This window comes from Mesoplodon mirus (genome assembly GCF_964341445.2).
Source record: "Mesoplodon mirus genome assembly, chromosome: 2".
In the NCBI taxonomy this organism is placed as follows: Eukaryota; Metazoa; Chordata; class Mammalia; order Artiodactyla; family Ziphiidae; genus Mesoplodon; species Mesoplodon mirus.
In genome coordinates, this window is record NC_138977.1 from 30,332,011 (window position 1) to 30,349,938 (window position 17,928).

The following is a 17,928-nucleotide window of genomic DNA, read 5'->3' on the forward strand; positions in this document are numbered from 1 at the left end:
TTTCTTACAACCTTTTCTAACAGTGCAGCTGTGTGAATAATTTGTGGAAGAGCACTGATAGAATCCTTCAAAAGAATACAAGATAATGGCATCAAGAAAAGGAAAAAAATATCCAGCGTTTATTTGTTTACATTCCTGTGACCTGACAATTCACCTTAAATTCACTTTTGTTTTCAGTTAGAATGCAGTCACTGTATTGGGTCATTGATCTCTGCCTAACTCTAAAATCAGACTTCCAAAATACCCGGGATGTGCCATATTTTCCGATGTGCTATAGTGCAGCAACTTCTAAAGAAAGATCACAGAATGAAAGTTGAAGGATGAAAAAAGGCAGAGAGTTCAGTATTATAAGATATGTATTTTTTCCATTAGATCCTATCATTAGAAAGATTTTTAGATTAAAAAGATTCTCTTAGATCTTTGCTAATACTGAGAAAAACACTGATTTATTCTAGTTCAATAAAGTTATTATGGACTTTTGAGAAATATATCCATCGACCTTTATTACCCAGTTTTACGCCCATTATTATTATTAAATACTTCATGGTTTTGAGCTGATAAATGTTTATAACTGATTCTATGTAGACTCAGAGTTTCCAGGAATATAATTAAACTAGTTCTTTAACTTATTTAAATTGTTTTTTAATTTAATATTTTTTTTAGTATCAGAACCCCATTTCCATTTCTAATTTCTATAACTGGTTAAAATATTAGCTTTATGTATGTATTCTTGGGGTAACTAGTCCTTCATATGTAGCATCCAATTATTTATACTTTATCCCCTAATAACTATTAAACTAAATAAAATGTTATCTATATTAGTTTAATTTAGTCTCATGGTGATACTGTTATTTTAACTGAGTGATAGAAATAATTCAGTTTCCTTGAGAAGTTACATCTATTTGAAATGAATTATTAATACCTCTCCAAAAATACTCTGAATGCACTGATGATTTCTTTTACTTTTACATTTTAAAATACAATTTTTCAAGGATCTCAAATACACCTTATCTATTAATATATGAAGCCCAATTCAGAATTTAGATTTAGATTTCAAGTAGTCACATTCGACTAGACACTTCTCTGGAACCACTTATTTTGTGATCTACCAGATAAGACAATTTAGGCCAATTATTTCCCATGTTCCATTAGGCTAATTTCCAAACCTGGTTTCAGCATTCATTCAACATGTTAATATGTAAAACAACATGTGAGAGATGGAGAGAAAATGACACCTAGAACAACGTGCTACACTCAGAAGTTGCTCAGTAAATATTTGTAAATTATTATCTTAAGACTCAAAATAAGTCAGATTTGGTACTTTTCTTAAATTTTATTCCTGAACAAAATTCATATATTTGGATCTTCTTGTATACCTTCCATTTTAAATGACAGAAACTTATTTGGTTATAGTTATAGAATAAAACTGAACAATATATAATCTCAACCATTTAACATGTTGTATACATATACATATACTATATTATTAAATATTGATATTATTTAACTTTATCTGATGATATCAAATAAAGCCAACCATTTAAATTGCTGAGATATTTTTGTGAAACATCCAATATCATCAGGAAATTTTCAGTGAGTAGACACCTTTAAATATTACCTTTTGTTTAAAATATGGGGAACTTTAAGGATTTTCATGGTAGTGCATGAAATTGGATTCTCAATACAATGTGGGAAACCTTTGGTGCCCCCTAAATTTCGTTTTCCTGCACTGCCCAAATAAAGGAAAGACAAGTTCATAGAGTGCACTTCCTAACTAAAAACGATTGTAGCGAATGGCTTGAAATGTTCTCTGGGGGAGTACTGACTTTTTAATTCAGGCTGCCAGCAATCCTCATTTATATTTCATAATATGTATCCCAGGAAAATCAACTACTTTTAAATGTGTAGCTTGTCACTGAGGTTAAATAGTTGTTATGCCAATCACTTATCCTTCAAGTTTATAGGTGATATTTTTCAGACCATCATTTGATACCAGTGCACTAAATGAGAACCATATTATATGAGAGTATTATTATTTTTCCAAAGTATATATTACCTATTTGAGTATAAAACCTCTATATGACAAAAAAAATATTATTGACTGTTTCCCTTTCAGTTCATGCACACATGTATCAATAAACTAAAAACCGGAATGCAGGGGGAAATTGAACATCTGATTTGAAAAGTTGTCCATTAGGGAGTATCAGAGACAGTATAGATGACCCATATAATATCTGGGTATTCTAACATGAATCATGAAGTGTATGTTGTTATCACTGAGTTCGTTAATGTGCTTCCTTTCAATCTAATTTTCAAATATGTTTAGGTTGTCTCAAGTTTTTGCTATTCCAAAGAATGTTGCAAGAAGCATTGAGCCTTGGTTTTGACAAGATACACTTTCTTGTATTACATATTTATTGAGAGTACTTATCCATTTTTGGCTTTCTATATAAGTCTTTAAAAGGCTTATTTCTTAACTCCCTTGTTGTTAAGCCATTAGGGATTCGATCTGAGTTTTGATAGAGTCTCTTTACTCCAGATCTTAGAGTAATGTGGGTTTGCTGGGGAGTATATTAAAATATCTCCTTAAAACATTATTTGTTTGAACCTCCAATAAAATAAAATGCTACAAAAACTACTCAGAGTTAAGTATATTAAGAGCTTAAACATATGCTCTATGTCATCAGTAAAGCAGGTACAGAAATACTATGAGAGTTGGTTTTGAAACTTTATTTGCTATTTTATATTTTTATTTATTTATTTTCTCTCTTTTTTTTTTGTTTGTTTGTTTGTTTGTTTTTGCGGTACGCGGGCCTCTCACTGCTGTGGCCTCTCTCGCTGCGGAGCACAGGCTCCGGACGTGCAGGCTCAGCGGCCATGGCTCACGGGCCCAGCCGCTCCACGGCACGTGGGATCTTCCTGGACAGGGGCATGAACCCGTGTCCCCTGCATCGGCAGGCGGACTCTCAACCACTGCGCCACCAGGGAAGCCCTATTTATTTTTTATTTTATTTTATTGAAGCTTAGTTGATTTACAGTGTTTCAGGTGTACAGCAAAGTGATTCAGTTTGTGCCATATCTATATCTATATCTATATCTATATATATATGTATATATATATATACATATATTCTTTATCAGATTCTTTTCCACTATAGTTTATTACAAGATATTGAATATAGATCCCTGTGCTATACAGTAGGTCCTTCTTTATCTATTTTATACATAGTAGTGTGTATCTGTTAATCGCAAATTCACAATTTATCTCTTCCCCCTCTTTCCCCTTTGGTGGTTACCAATATGTATGCTATTTTAAAATAAGCCATTTAAGTAGTCATCAAGGGAAAAAATAAGAACTGAGTTTTACTCCCTATTGTTGTTGCCCATGCTGGTGTATGTGTGTGTGTGTGTGTTGAATTATAAATATTTATGAGAAGAAAGAGGGGTGTAGCAGAATTCTGGTACTCATAGCTTTGGAAGTCTATTCTTTGTCTACTCCTGAGACTATGAAAGGCAATACACATGGTCAAGTCCCAGCTGTGGAATCTAAGGATTATTGGGTCTCTGAGGACCCCTCCCTCACCCTTTCTTGTCTCTGTGTTATAGTTGACATGAGTCTGGCTTATTGATGTCTAGAGTATCTATAGCCAAAAAAGGGAACTAAGGGGACAGAAGAGTGATAGTTCTGATCTGGTGACTTCAACTAGTCTCTTGGTTTGCATTGCTTTTATAGTTTCAGTAGATCTTAAATTCTGACATTCACTGGTTAGTCAATAAAATGTGTGTGTGCAATAGGTCCTCCAGTCACTAGAAAGAGTGGTGAAATTAACTTTGGGCTGAATTTGAGGCCCTAGGGAGAGTCTCAGGTTGGTTACCGACTTTGCATCTTTGACTGGCATTCTGATGGGTAAAACAAAATAAATCAGGTAGTTCACAGTATACACATTAACCAAACAGCAGGTTGGTGTAGGCTGTCAGAAGTTCAGAAATAACAGAATGGATCACCCACATAGTAATAAGTAAAAGTTTATTATACACACACCAAAAAGACAGTTTGCAAACCAGGAACACTCAAACCAAAATATGGAATGAGGCTCAAGGGTATATTGTTATAAAGCAGCTTATATAGTGAGAAAGCAGTGACTGTTTATTCTTCACAGTGATTAGTTATAACATTAGAGTTTTCTTAAATGATAAAGAACTGGTTAGTGGTTACCTCATATCAACCTTGGGAAACAATTTGGGTTTTGCTTATGACTTCCAGAGGCATAAGCAAGAAATGATCCAAGTCAAGTTAGTGTTGCAAAATATGTTAAATTAAACTTTGCTTGTAATGACTAAGGTGGTTTTGTCTTTTCAGTGAGTTTTCACGACTGGTCTCCATTTGTTTTTTATTTTAACATGGTGAACACAACCTTTCTGTCCATTGTCTCTTGCTAAGATAGATCCTACAAAAAAGTCTTTTGAGAACTGCAATCTTTTTTCTTGTTTGCCAAGCCATATTCTTACTAAGGCTAATGCAGGTACATGTGCTCTCATGGTCATTCTGAATAACAAATGTCAAAGTCTGAGTGTGAAGAGGGGATAGGTGTGATAAACCTGTACCACACACCCTGTGAATTACTTTCCCATGTGCTATGGTTCTTTACATATGTATATATAAAACATATACACATGATTTGCAAGATATGAATCTTTTCACTTTTATTATTCCATTTGATTTTCAAAACCTTTATAATATGATACAATATCCATTTTAGATATAAGAAAAAGAAGGTTCAAAAAGGTTTGAGCATGTGCTCAATATCATATAAATATTGAGTAGCAGTGTGAGGATGCAAACTTATTTGTCTCAGTCTAAATGTCATTGAGTGACACCACATAAAGCAATGTTTTCATTATCATAGAAGTTTCCAAATATGAGGTCTGTAATTCACTTGAGAGTTTCATAAAAAGCAAATATACAACTTAAATATTGTGTTATAAATGGTTCACTCTCCATTATTTAGAAAATTTACCTATCTAGAATAGCTTGTTTTCGGTATGAATACATTTAATATTTATATCAGAGCTAATTTAATAGCTTCTCCTAAAAAGAACATTATGCTTTTGCATATTAGAATTAAAGTGTCTAAATCATTTGTCCTAATGTACTCACATTCTCGTCTAACTCCCAAAAATCTAAGTTACAAGATCATTTGAGAATTATATAATTAATAGTCAATAATTGCATAATCCCTGAACCCTTCCACAAAGTGTAGATAATCGATACACATATGTTTATTGAATGAATGCAGAATTTCTCTCACAGCATTGTTGGCGGCAAATTGAGTAACTGACTCTCAAAACTAATGTATATGACATATATCTAACTACCCATGACACAACTCAAGTTCAAGAAGCACTCATTGAAATAATATATGATATTCACCCTTGTGCCTCAGCTATAAATACCTCCCTCACAGCCACATTCCCTTGTCCTCTTGTTATACTCCTAAAAACTCTTCAAAATCCAATTCAAACACTCTCCTAAGGTGTGCTGTGTTGATTCCTCCTGTCTTTCTGTAGCCATCCTTATCAGCTTGACTGCATGACATTAAGTATTGTCTTAGCGTTATTTGTTCCTTGGTTTCCATTATCGAGCAGTGTATACTTGAGAGTATGAGCCTTGTCTTCTCATTCTGCATCAGTGTATCACTTTGCAGTTTGTCACAGATATTACGTAGTCTATCTATGACTATTTAATAAAATAAATAAAAGAATTCAGGTAAGAGGTATGCTATTTAGAAGATTTCTACACAAATTGGTTTAACTGATTGAGGAATGGGGAGACAAATGAGTAAAGAACTTCTGATGGCTGAAATCAACATAATGAAAACTAGAGGAGATGATAACTAAAGGGGCTACAGATGTGTTTTATTCCTCCATTAATTAGGTCTTATTTCATTTTTCTTAACAGTATTTTTTCAAAGAATATTTTAGAATTTTCTTGCAAAGGACTTGGACAGCATTTATTGATTAGATATATTCATATATATGTAACATGTTTGTTGCTTTACAAAATCACATTATTTAAGATACTTTGTTGCTGATACTTACAAATATAATTAACTTGTATCATGCAAGTTTACTAAATTTACTTGTTCTGACAATTCATCCGTAGATTCTTTTGCATTTTGTTTTACTCAATCATCTACAAATGTTGGCTATATATTTTAAGAAATCCTTTGTCATAATAAGGAAAATACTTGCTCATTTTTGTGTGCTAAAAGTAAATGACTTTTCTGCAGCTATTGAGAAGATCACCCAGTTTTTCTCCTTTAGACTATTTATGTGGTAAATTATATTGAGAGATTTTTTCAATATCTATAATAAAACAAATATCTTATGGCTTATTATCATTTTTATATTCTGCTGGATTTTGTTTGACAGTATATTCTGGAGACTTTTAAAATCTATTTTTGTAAGTGAAATTGACCAATAAATATTCTTTTAAATAATACCCTTGTCATATTTTGGTATTAAGCTTATATTGCTCTCAACTGTTGGGGATTTTATTTATCTATGAGCACATTATAAATTACTGTAAAACTTAGTGGATTTAAACAACAAACCTTTATTATCTTTTGAGATAAAAAGAGATGAGGTAATAAATAGAGAAATTAGATTTTTTAAAAATTGAGAAAAGCTTAGCTAGGTGGCCCTGGCATGAAGTCTTTTCTGAGGTTGTAGTCAACATTTTGACCAGAACTGTAGTGATCTGAAAGCTTGCTGAGGGCTGGAGGATTTACTTTCAAGATGGCACCTTCACATGACTGTTGGTTCCTTGCTGGCTGTTGGCATGGGACCTTTCTCTGTCACCTGACATATAAGAATTTCCATAAGGCTGGTAAAGATACTCATATCTTTAAGACATGACAGCTAACTTCTCCAATAGCAAGTGATGCAAAGAGCTAGAAAGATGCCGCAGTACATTTTATAATATTGCATACCTTGCACCATCACTTGACCATATTCCTTTCATTAACAGTGAGTTGTTAAATCCAACACACATGTAAGATGAGGAGGATTTGTCTCCACCTTTTGAAGAGAGGTGTATCAGTGGATTTGTACAGATATTTTTAAACTACCAAAGAAACCCCACGCCTTTTTCTGTTCTCTAGAAGTGTTTATATAAGATTGGTGTTATTTCTTATTTAGATTGGGTCATTCTACAGTTCTCTTTGAAAAAAGGATTTTAATAATGTATTAATTTCTTCTAATGTAATCAGACTTTCTAGATTTTATAATACTTTTTGTAAAGGTTGGCCAGAAGTTTATGTTTCTAGAAATGTGTTCATTTTATTTAAAGTTACTTATTAGCATGAAGTTGATTATAATTTTTCATTAGTTTCCAGCATTTCTGTAAGAATTTAGCTGTTAGTCTGACTTTCCTTCTTTTGTGTGTCATTTTTTTTTCCTGGGATTGTTTTTTACGATTTTTCTCTTTTTCTTTGTTGTTCTACAGTTTCACTATAATGTATACAGGTGACCAGAAATCTAAGTTCTCTTCAGAAAGATGATTGAACAGAATTGATAAGAATTACATATCCAACATTATTAGAAGCAGAAAGTTCTCAACTGATCCAGACATCACATTTAGTTTACTGATTCTCTCTTCTGTTGTGTCTAATTCATCCCACCCCCTTCCCCCTTGCTATCCATACATTTGTTCTCTACATCTGTGTCTCTATTTCTGCTTTGTAAATAAGATCATCTACACCAATATTTTCAGATTCCACATATATGCGTTAATATACATATTTGTTTTTCTCTTTCTGACTTACTTCACTCTGTATTACACTCTCTAGGTTCATCCACGTCTCTACAAATGACACAATTTCATTCCTTTTTATGGTTGAGTAATATTTCATTGTATATATGTACCACATCTTCTTTATCCATTCCTCTGTTGATGGACATTTAGGTTGTTTCCATGTCATGGCTATTGCAAATAGTGCTGCAATGAACAGTGGGGTGCATGTGTCTTTTTTGAATTATGGTTTTCTCTGAGTATATGCCCAGTAGTGGGATTGCTGGGTCAATGGTAGTTCTATTTTTAGTTTTTTAAGGAACCTCCATACTGTTCTCCATAGTGGCTGTATCAATTTACATTCCCACCAACAGTGCAAGAGAGTTCCCTTTTGTCCACACCTTCTCCAACATTTATTGTTTGTAAATTTTGTAATGATGGCCATTCTAACTGGTATGAGGTGATACCTCATCGTAGTTTTGATTTGCATTTCTCTAATAATTAGTGGTGTTGAGTATTTTTTCATGTGTTTGTTGGCCTATTTGGAGAAATATCTATTTAGGTCTTCCACCCATTTTTTGATTAGGTTGTTTTTTTTTTTTTTAATATTGAGCTTCATGAGCTATTTGTATATTTCAGAGATTAATCCTTTGTCCGTTGCTGCATTTGCAAATATTCTCTCCCATTCTGAGAGTTGTCTTTTTGTCTTGTTTATGGTTTCCTTTGCTGTGCAAAAGATTTTAAGTTTAATTAGGTCCCATTTGTTTTTTTTTTGTTTGTTTGTTTTTATTCTCATTACTCTAGGAGGTGAGTCATAAAAGATCTTACTGCCATGTATGTCAAAGAGTGTTCTGCCTATGTTTTTCTCTAAGGGTTTTATAGTGTCTGGTTTACAGTGTCTGTTTATAGTGTCTGTAAGGTTTACGTTTAGGTCTTCAATCATTTTGAGTTTATTTTTGTGTATGGTGTTAGGGAATGTTCTAATTTCATTCTTTTACATGTGGCTGTCCAGTTTTCCCAGCACTACTTATTGAAGAGGCTGCCTTTTCTCCATTGTATATTCTGGCCTCCTTTGTCATAGGTTAGGTGACCATAGTCACTTGGGTTAAGCTCTAGGCTTTATGTACTGCTCCACTGATCTATATTTCTGTTATTGTGCCAGTACCATACTGTCTTCATTACTGTAGCTTTGTAGTATAGTCTAAAGTCAGGAGGCCTGATTCCTCCAGCTCCATTTTTCTTTTTCAAGTTTGCTTTGGCTCCTAGGGATCTTTTGTGTTTCCATACAAATTGTAAAATTTTGTGTTCTAGTTCTGTGAAAAATGACATTGGTAATTTGATAGGGATTTCATTGAATCTGTAGATTGATTTGGGTAATATAGTCATGTTCACAATATTGATTCTTCCAATCCAGGAACATGGTATATCTCTCCATCTATTTGTGTCATCTTTGATTTGTTTCATCAGTATCTTATAGTTTTCTGTATACGGGCCTTTTGCCTCCTTAAGTAGGTTTATTCCTGGGTATTTTTTTTTTCTTTTTGTTGCAAAGGTAAATGGGATTGTTTCATTAATTGCTCTTTCTGATCTTTTGTTGTTAGTGTATAGGAATGCAAGTGATTTCTGTATTTTTTTTTTTTTGGAGCCTGCAACTTTACTAAATTCATTGATTCAATCTAGTAGTTTTCTGGTGGCAACTTTAGGATTTTCTATGTATAGTATCTTGTCATCTACAAAGAGTAACAGTTTTACTTGTTCTTTTCCAATTTGTATTCCTGTTATTTCTTTTTCTTCTCTGATTGCCCTGGCTAGGGCTTGCAAGCCATCACATTTTTAAAGTTAATGTTGTGTGTGTGTGTGTGTGTGTATAATTTGAGATAAATTTTCTTTTTACCACAAATTAATTCAGCATGTGTGTTTTTTAAAGAAAGTTTTTTACCCAATCAAAATACAATTATCAAATCAGTAAGCATAACATTGATAGAATCTCATTATCTAGTTTACAGTCCATATTGACTTGTTGGCAACCTTCCCAATAATAGCTTTATAACTAATTTTTCCTGGTGCAGCATCCATTCTGGATTTCACATTGCATTCAGTTAATATTCCTGTTTAGTGTCTTTTAAGCTAGAAACTTTCTTCAGCCTTTCTTTGTCTTTCTTTTCTTTTTTATCAAGGTAAAATTCACATAACATTGAACAATTTTAAAGTGTACCATTCTGTAGTTTATAGGACATTTAAAATGTTATGTAACCATCTCACTATCTACTCCCCAAACATTTTCATCAACCCCAGAATACACCTCATAGCCATCAAGCAGTCATTTTGCATTTCTCCTTCCCCTCAGCCCCTGAAAACCACTAATCCACTTTTTATCCTGGTGGATTTACCCATTCTGGATGTTTCATGTAAATGGACTCATACAATATGTCGCCTTATGTGTCACACTTCTTTCACTTAGGGTAATATCTGAGCATATTATATTGTAGCATATATCAGTACTTCTTTCTTTTTATTGCCAAATAATATTTTATCATAAGGATAAACCACATTTTATTTTTCTGTTTATCAGTTGATAGTTGTTTTGGTAATTTCCACCTTTTGGTTATCATAAACATTCAGGTACATGTTTGTTATGGAAAACCTGTTTCAATTATGTATACAAACCTAGGCTTGGAATTGCTTGATCACGTGATGATTCCATGTGTGGACCACCAGTGTCTTCCACAGTGGTTACATCATTTTATATTCCTACCACGGATGTGCAAATGTTCCAATTTCTGCCTTTTGTTTTGTTGTTTAATAGCATCCTAGTGGGTATGAGTGGTATCACATTGTGATTTTAATTTGCCTTTCCAGTGATGACTAGTGAATTTTGATATCTTTTCATGTGCTTATTGGCTATTGGCATGCCTTCTTTATGGAGACATATCTACTCAAGTCCTTAGCCCACATTTGAATTGGATTGTGTGGTGTTTTTTTAGCCTTTTTTTTTTCCTGAGTGAAAACATTTAAATTCTATTTTCCTAGCAAGTTTCAATTATACCCTACAGTGTTATAAACTATAGTCACCATGTTATTTGTTAAATCCTCAGACCTTATTCATCCTATAACTGATGATTTGTACCTTTTTCCCAACCTCTCCTTATTCCCTCCACCTCCCTGCCCCTGACAACCACTTTTCTACTCTCTGCTTCTATGAGGTCAACTTTTTTTAATTCCCCATATAAGTTATACCATGGAGTATTTTTTTTTGCTCTGTCTGGCTTATTTCACTTAGGATAATGCCCTCCAGGTTTATCCATGTTGTTGCAAATAACAAGGTTTCCTTTTTTTTTTTTTTTTTTGTGGTATGTGGGCCTCTCACTGTTGTGACCTCTCCCGTTGTGGAGCACAGGCTCCAGACGTTCAGGCTTAGCGGCCATGGCTCACGGGCCCAGCCGCTCCATGGTATGTGGGATCTTCCCAGACCAGGGCATGAACCCATGTCCCCTGCATCAGCAGGCAGACTCTCAACCACTGTGCCACCAGGGAAGCCCAGGGTTTCCTTTTCTTTTAAGGCTAACTAATATTCATATATATATATATATATATATATATATATATATATATATATATATATATAATAGTTTCTTTTCTCTTATCAATTGAAGGAAACTTATGTAGGTTGTTTCCATATTTTGGCTACTGTGAATAATGTTACTATAAACATAAGGAAGATGTTCATACATATAGCTATCTCTTTGAGATAATAATTTTGTTTCCTTTGGATATATACCCTGAAGTGGGATCACTGGATCATAAGGTATATGTATTTGTATTTATGTATGTGTGTATATATATATATATGAATATGAATCATATATATAATTCATATTATATGAATATAATTATACATATATGAATTATATAAATAATTCATATATCAATATATATAATTCATAGTATATTCATATGTATACTATGAATCTTATATATATATTTATATATATATATAAATATAAATATATATATATATAATTTTTTTGCCATAGGAAGTGCAGACAAGTCAAATTTGGAACATACTTGTTTTTAGTACCCATCAGATTTTCTTTCTTATTGGCTAAATTCAGTGGCTGTTACAGACCACAATCAGCCAGGTTGGTTTAGGGTAAACTGAAATGTAGAGATCATTGGCCCAGGAGTCAGACCTCCCTTGATTTTAGCCTCAACTCTGGACTCTAATAAGCTTTGTGACTTGGGGATGCCATTAACCTCTCTGTGACTCATCTTCAAATCAACATGGCTACAAAGCATTCAGCACATTCCATAACATCTATGAATATATTATAATTTTCACTCTAAAGGTACTGCTACTGACGTTATCACCAGAGTAACTGCTGCATATTCCAGAAGAGACATAAATCAAATCTCAGTTTTCCTGATGAGAATATTGAGGCTAAAGTTCAGAAGGAATCCATATTAGTTAAGGCTTACTTAAGCATAAAGGGGAAATTTATTGACTTGGAAATTGATCCATTTTTAATTTATTGAGGAACCTCCATACTGTTCTCCATAGTGGCTGCACCTGTTTACATTCCTACCAACAGTGTACAAGGGTTCCTTTTTCTCCACATCCTCACCAGCATTTGTTACCTCTAATCTTTTTGATAATACACATCCTAACAGATATAGAGTGGTAACTCATTGTGGTTTTGATTTGCATTTCCCTGACGATCAGTGACATGGAGCACCTTGTCATGAACCTGTTAGCTATTGTATATCTTTGGAAAAATGTCTATTTTCGTCCTTTGTCCATTTTAAAATTCTTTTTCTATTAAGTTGTATGACTTTTTGGTATATTTTGGATATTAACTCCTTATCAGATAGTGGTTTACAGATATTTTCTCCCATTCTGTAAGTTGCCTTTCCACTTCTTTGTTGGTGTCCTTTGCTGTGCAGAAGGGGGCTATTTGTCTTTTAGTTGCTGAGTTGTAAGAGTTCATTGTATGTTCTGGATACCAGGCTCATATCAGATATCATCTGCAATATTTTCCTGTTTTGTCAGTTGTATTTACACTGTTTCCTGGCATCCTTGTCAAAAATCAATTGACCATAGATGTATGAGTTTATCTCTGTGCTCCTTATTCTAATTCCATAGAAGTATATTTTTATCTTATTGCCAGTACCACATTATTTTGATTACTATACCTTTGTAATATGATTGGGAATCAGGAGATATGAGAACTCCAGTTTCATTCTACTTTTTCAGTATTGTTTCAGCTCTTTGGAGCCCCTTGTAATTCCATATGACTCTGAGTATTAGCTCTTCCATTTCTGCAAAAAAAAAAAATGCGGTTAGGAATTTTGATAGTGATTACATTGTATCTATAAATCAATTTTGCAGTATTGTGTGTCATCTTACCAAATCTTATTATCTCACCAATTAATTATTCAATCCATGAACACATGGTGTCTTTCTGTTGATTTAGGTTTTATTTAAGTTCTTTCAACATGTTTTGTACTGTTCAATGTAAAAGTCTCTCACCTTCTTGGTGAAATTTATTCCTAAATATTTTATTTTTGGTTATACTGTACGTGGAATTGTTATCTTAATTTCTAAAAGATGCTATAGTAAGGAAAAGTTTTTTCTTCTCTCCCAATTATATATTTGTTCATTTATTTATGTTACTGAATTCATAGAGTCTTTTTTGATTCTTTATACTCCTTTATAATTGATAATTATCTCAATGCTCAAATTATTTCAGATTTGGTGAATGAGAGCCCTTTTAAACTGGTTTTGTATTTTTTGATATGTTTCTGTCATTCCTTAAGGACTTCTTTAGTTATTGAATCAAGATATCCCAGGCTCAGCTTATATTTCCACTGGTGCAGTCTCAGAATAGCTTTTATCCAGGGGAAACTGGTACATTTTAGTGGATGCTATTATTTACAAACTAAAACCTTTAGAAATATCCTTCATTGAATTATCATCATTAAAATAATATAATTGTAATTTTCTCTTATTGCAATTTTTCTTTGTTTTGGAAAATCAAATGGCAAATACAGATCACTCATTCACTTTCTTTTCCATTTCTTCTTCTAGTCCCTCCTGTAATCCGGGTGTATCCAGAGAGTCAGGCCAGAGAACCTGGGGTAACTGCAAGTCTCAGGTGCCATGCTGAGGGCATACCAAATCCTCAGCTTGGATGGCTGAAGAATGGAATTGATATTACACCAAAGCTGTCCAAGCAACTCACACTTCAAGGTGCTTTTTACTTGCATTTTTACTCTTAAATGACAATGTAAAAATTTTATTCTAAAATTTATAACACATTTTACATTATTATGAGAAAGAGTAAATAAGTCTTGGTGGCAAAAGAATATCATGAATATGAAAAAAGATATGGTTGTACCTAAGACATAATATTTGAAGTAGAGTCCTTTAATATTTTTAATGTTTTAAATAATAGTCTTCTCATAATGATTAATTATGTCATTATTTCTGTCATAAGTAAAATATTAATTTTTTCTTTTAAAAACTTATCCTCTGAATTATAGCAGATATGCTGAACAGAATAATTGGATCTCTTCATCGAATACATTTCTGAAGAGACAATTTTAAATGCTTAAACCATATGTTAAAATATATATTACAGAGGGTGTCAATAATAAGAAATTCTTTAGGAAATGTTTTGCATCATGAAATGAAAAGAGAAAAAATTCAAAATGCTACTAAATATGTTCCACATTTATGTAGTTTTACAGTTATGAAATTCTTGCATTCTCATATATACAATATTCTATATGTTCTAATAGTCTAATGTGCAGACATTAATCAATTATTTTACAGATTATAATCACAAATGAGTGGTATGTGAAAAGCAAACCAGGCAATCTTTCTAATGTCAACTAATCTAAATAATGCAAAAGCAGTTTCATATATGTTGATTATACTAGTAAGCAAAAAAAATGTAAAAATCTTAATTCCATTGTCAGGAGTGGCCCTGGGACAGTCATTTTACTGGAGTATCTATTGCATGGCATTACATTCCTTGTTCCATGCTTTTAAATTACTTCATTTCATACTTTAGAAATGATTATATTTTCATTTTTAAAATTATTTCTGTAAGAATAGACTGCTCTTATTATTCAACTTAGAGAGTGAATACACTTTATCAGTATACATCTTAAAATAAATCTTTTAAGTCATTTACTTATTTATTTTTGCAAATGAAAAATGACATGTGAAAGTATTTTTGACCTTTCAAAGCTGAATCCTAGCAATCTCTATGTTAATATAAGTAGGTCCAACAAATTTACATGTTCACGTCTATTGATTACATCATGGTGTCTATAATCTGAGATGAGGATTGATCTGATAAACTGAAGTTAACTTGAATGAAAGTCTAATTAGCTTCTGATTTTGTCATCTCTTACCTATTTGATAGCAACAAACCATATTATATTAACTTATTTTGTTTTTGTTTTAGAAATATACAGGAAGGCAAATTTGGGGAGTTGGTTACACTCTAGACTCAACATTTGAAAGATTGGGGCATTTGTAAAATAACTATTATCATTTTTTAAAATAAGAGAAAATAAGTTAATTTTTGAGAGACTATGACAAGTAATAAAATGTAAGTAGGAAGCAGAACCTAAGAGATAAATCTGGGTACACAGGAGTGTGAAATTCCATGTGGCTTTGTATATGATCACATATTACCAAATTACATAGTTATTTAATTATCCATTTATTCTTCAGATGCTTATTTAGCATTTGTATATGAGGTCCAAGTCTAGGCACTAATTGATAACTGTGGCAATAGATGGGATGATATGGTTATGAGAAGTAAAATTCAACAAAGCAGAAATATTTTGGTGGGCAAATCAAGATAAATATCCGAAGGGACTAATAATTAGCAAAGAGGCAGGAGAACAAGGTGATTACAGAATGGAAGAAAAGAAAGCCAGAGATGGGAATAAGTTCAACAATGCTGGGGGCATAGGAAGGTCAAGGAAGATCATTAAAATATATTCATGGGTTAGTGATTAGTTTGTCCTTGTGACATTTAGAAAATCAGTCCTCAGTGGGCTTAGAAATGAAAAGGAGGGAAGAAGTATAAAAACCTCTTTCCAAATATTGAAAGAGTAAAAAATAACAGTAGTAGCTGCGGGTGGGAAGGTTTAGGACTGATGAAGATATTTCTTACTTCTTGGACAAAAGGATATCGGTAAAGAGAAAGATGTATGAATAATGCAACAGGGGAAGGAGGGACAAATACAAAACAAAAAAGGAGGGGAGGTTGGCCTTGGAAAGAAACAAAATTTCCTTTGAGAATTCAATAAAAATGAAGATGTAAATGGAAACAGGAGGTTTGGGGATTAATTTCCTTCTTTTCCAGCTTTTATTGAAATTCAGTTGGCATAAAAAATTGTGTAAGCTTAAGGTATACAAGGTGATGATATTTTACACATATATTGTGAAATGATTTGGATTTACTTTTTAATCACTTCTATGTATTTCATGATATAAAGAACAAGACAACCTGCTCAGAGTGAGATGTTATTATTATGCCGGGAAACATCAAACAAAGACTAAAGATTTGAAATAAAAGTGGAGTAGGGTATGAAATGCAACTAACCGTAAAGGTCAAGTAACATCCTGTTACTTGAAAATTGGAGATCGTGAATTTGAAAATTTGTAAATTTGCTTATGTAATAGTCTAGTACTTTAATTAAAAACTTAAGTGCAGGGAATGTTTTCTAGTTCTGAAAGCAGATGTGTCAGGCTGATAAATGCACCCGGAAATTGGTAGTTCTGGACATAGAGTAGAAAACATCTAGATATGCTAGATTATGTGGGAAAGGAGGAAAAGATAGTGGGACACATAGGTTAGAAGAACATATAAGAATATTGAGAAGAGAGAATTTGAAGAGGGAATAAATTGAAGTTTCAAAAAAGTTCTAGAGAATTTACCTTAAGTATGTGGTCTTTGGAGAGGGCCATGTTTCACATAAAACAAGAAGCTGATCTGGGCTTAAATACATTGTTTTCTTCTCATCTTTTAGAGCAGGGGTCTGCAAATGAAGGACCACAGACCAAATCTGGAAAGCTGCCTATTTTTGTAAATAAAGCAATTTTTTTGCTTGTTTTTAGAACAGCCACATTCATTTTAAAAAAATAGTGTCTGTGGCTGCTGTCATGCTGCTATGGCAGAGGTGAGAAGTTGGCACAGAAATTGTGTAGCCCACAAAGCCAACTGGCCGTTTTCAGCGGCCCTGCCAATAAAAACCTGCCAACTGTTTTGGGGAAGTGATTCTCAACAAAGGATAAGGGGAATGGAGGAGTGCAGTGATATTTGTAAATCAAGAAAGAGGTTCCAGTGATTTCAGTGACTAGCCTTTCCCAGACACTCACTGCCTCTCCATATCCTCCTAGGGATGACATTTATGCTCTTTTCCCCTTGGTTTTCTACCTTGCTTCCTCAAACAGCAGCTCTGATTATTTAGTCTCCTCTCTGTCACAAAGAGTCGTGCCCCTTTCTACTGCGCATAGTTCATGGTGTCCTTGTGATTGGATAACATGGAACACACCACCAACATGCACACAGAGTCATACAGAAAAAAAAGAAAAGAAAGTAAAAAAAAAAAGATGCAAACCTAAACAAATGAGCACTAAAACACTGAATCTTAGGGTCTGATAGAACAGAAGTCCAGCCCTTACCTTTGAGGGGAGTGACCTGCATAAATTCCATGAGTCTCAGATTCCTCATTTGATAATTAAGGAATAATATATGTAAAAGCACCTCCTGTATTTCCAACATACAGTAAATAATTAATTATTCCCTGGTTTCCACTTTGGGGAATGCAACTCATTCAGAGTTTAGCTGCAAATATTATTTTACCAAAATTTAAAAATTGGATTAATCATTCCCTTAACCCTTTGGTTATACACTGACTATATCAATTTCCATATTATAATACTGCTTACTTTAGGTATATTTCTTGCAAACGACTGCAAATCTTACAAAAAAAATCATGTGTTATTTTTTTTCTGTCCCCTATACCTAATAATTCCAGATATATAATTCAGACTCAAGAATATGCTTGCTAAATGGCATTGTATTCTACTTGCATGATGTAGCTCACTTAAT

At 33.1% G+C, this 17,928-nt stretch overlaps 1 protein-coding gene across 3 annotated transcripts in view; it reads left to right on the forward strand.

Moving 5' to 3' along the window:
* FSTL5 (follistatin like 5) overlaps positions 1-17,928 on the forward strand; it is a gene marked incomplete at both ends in the record, with an annotated part of 542,883 nt that overhangs the window by 412,151 nt on the left and 112,804 nt on the right. For all 3 annotated transcript variants that reach the window (XM_082611409.1, XM_082611410.1, XM_082611411.1), the window contains one exon: positions 13,878-14,039. In XM_082611409.1, coding sequence (XP_082467535.1) covers positions 13,878-14,039 — 162 coding nt within the window. The remainder of the gene's footprint in view (positions 1-13,877; positions 14,040-17,928) is intronic.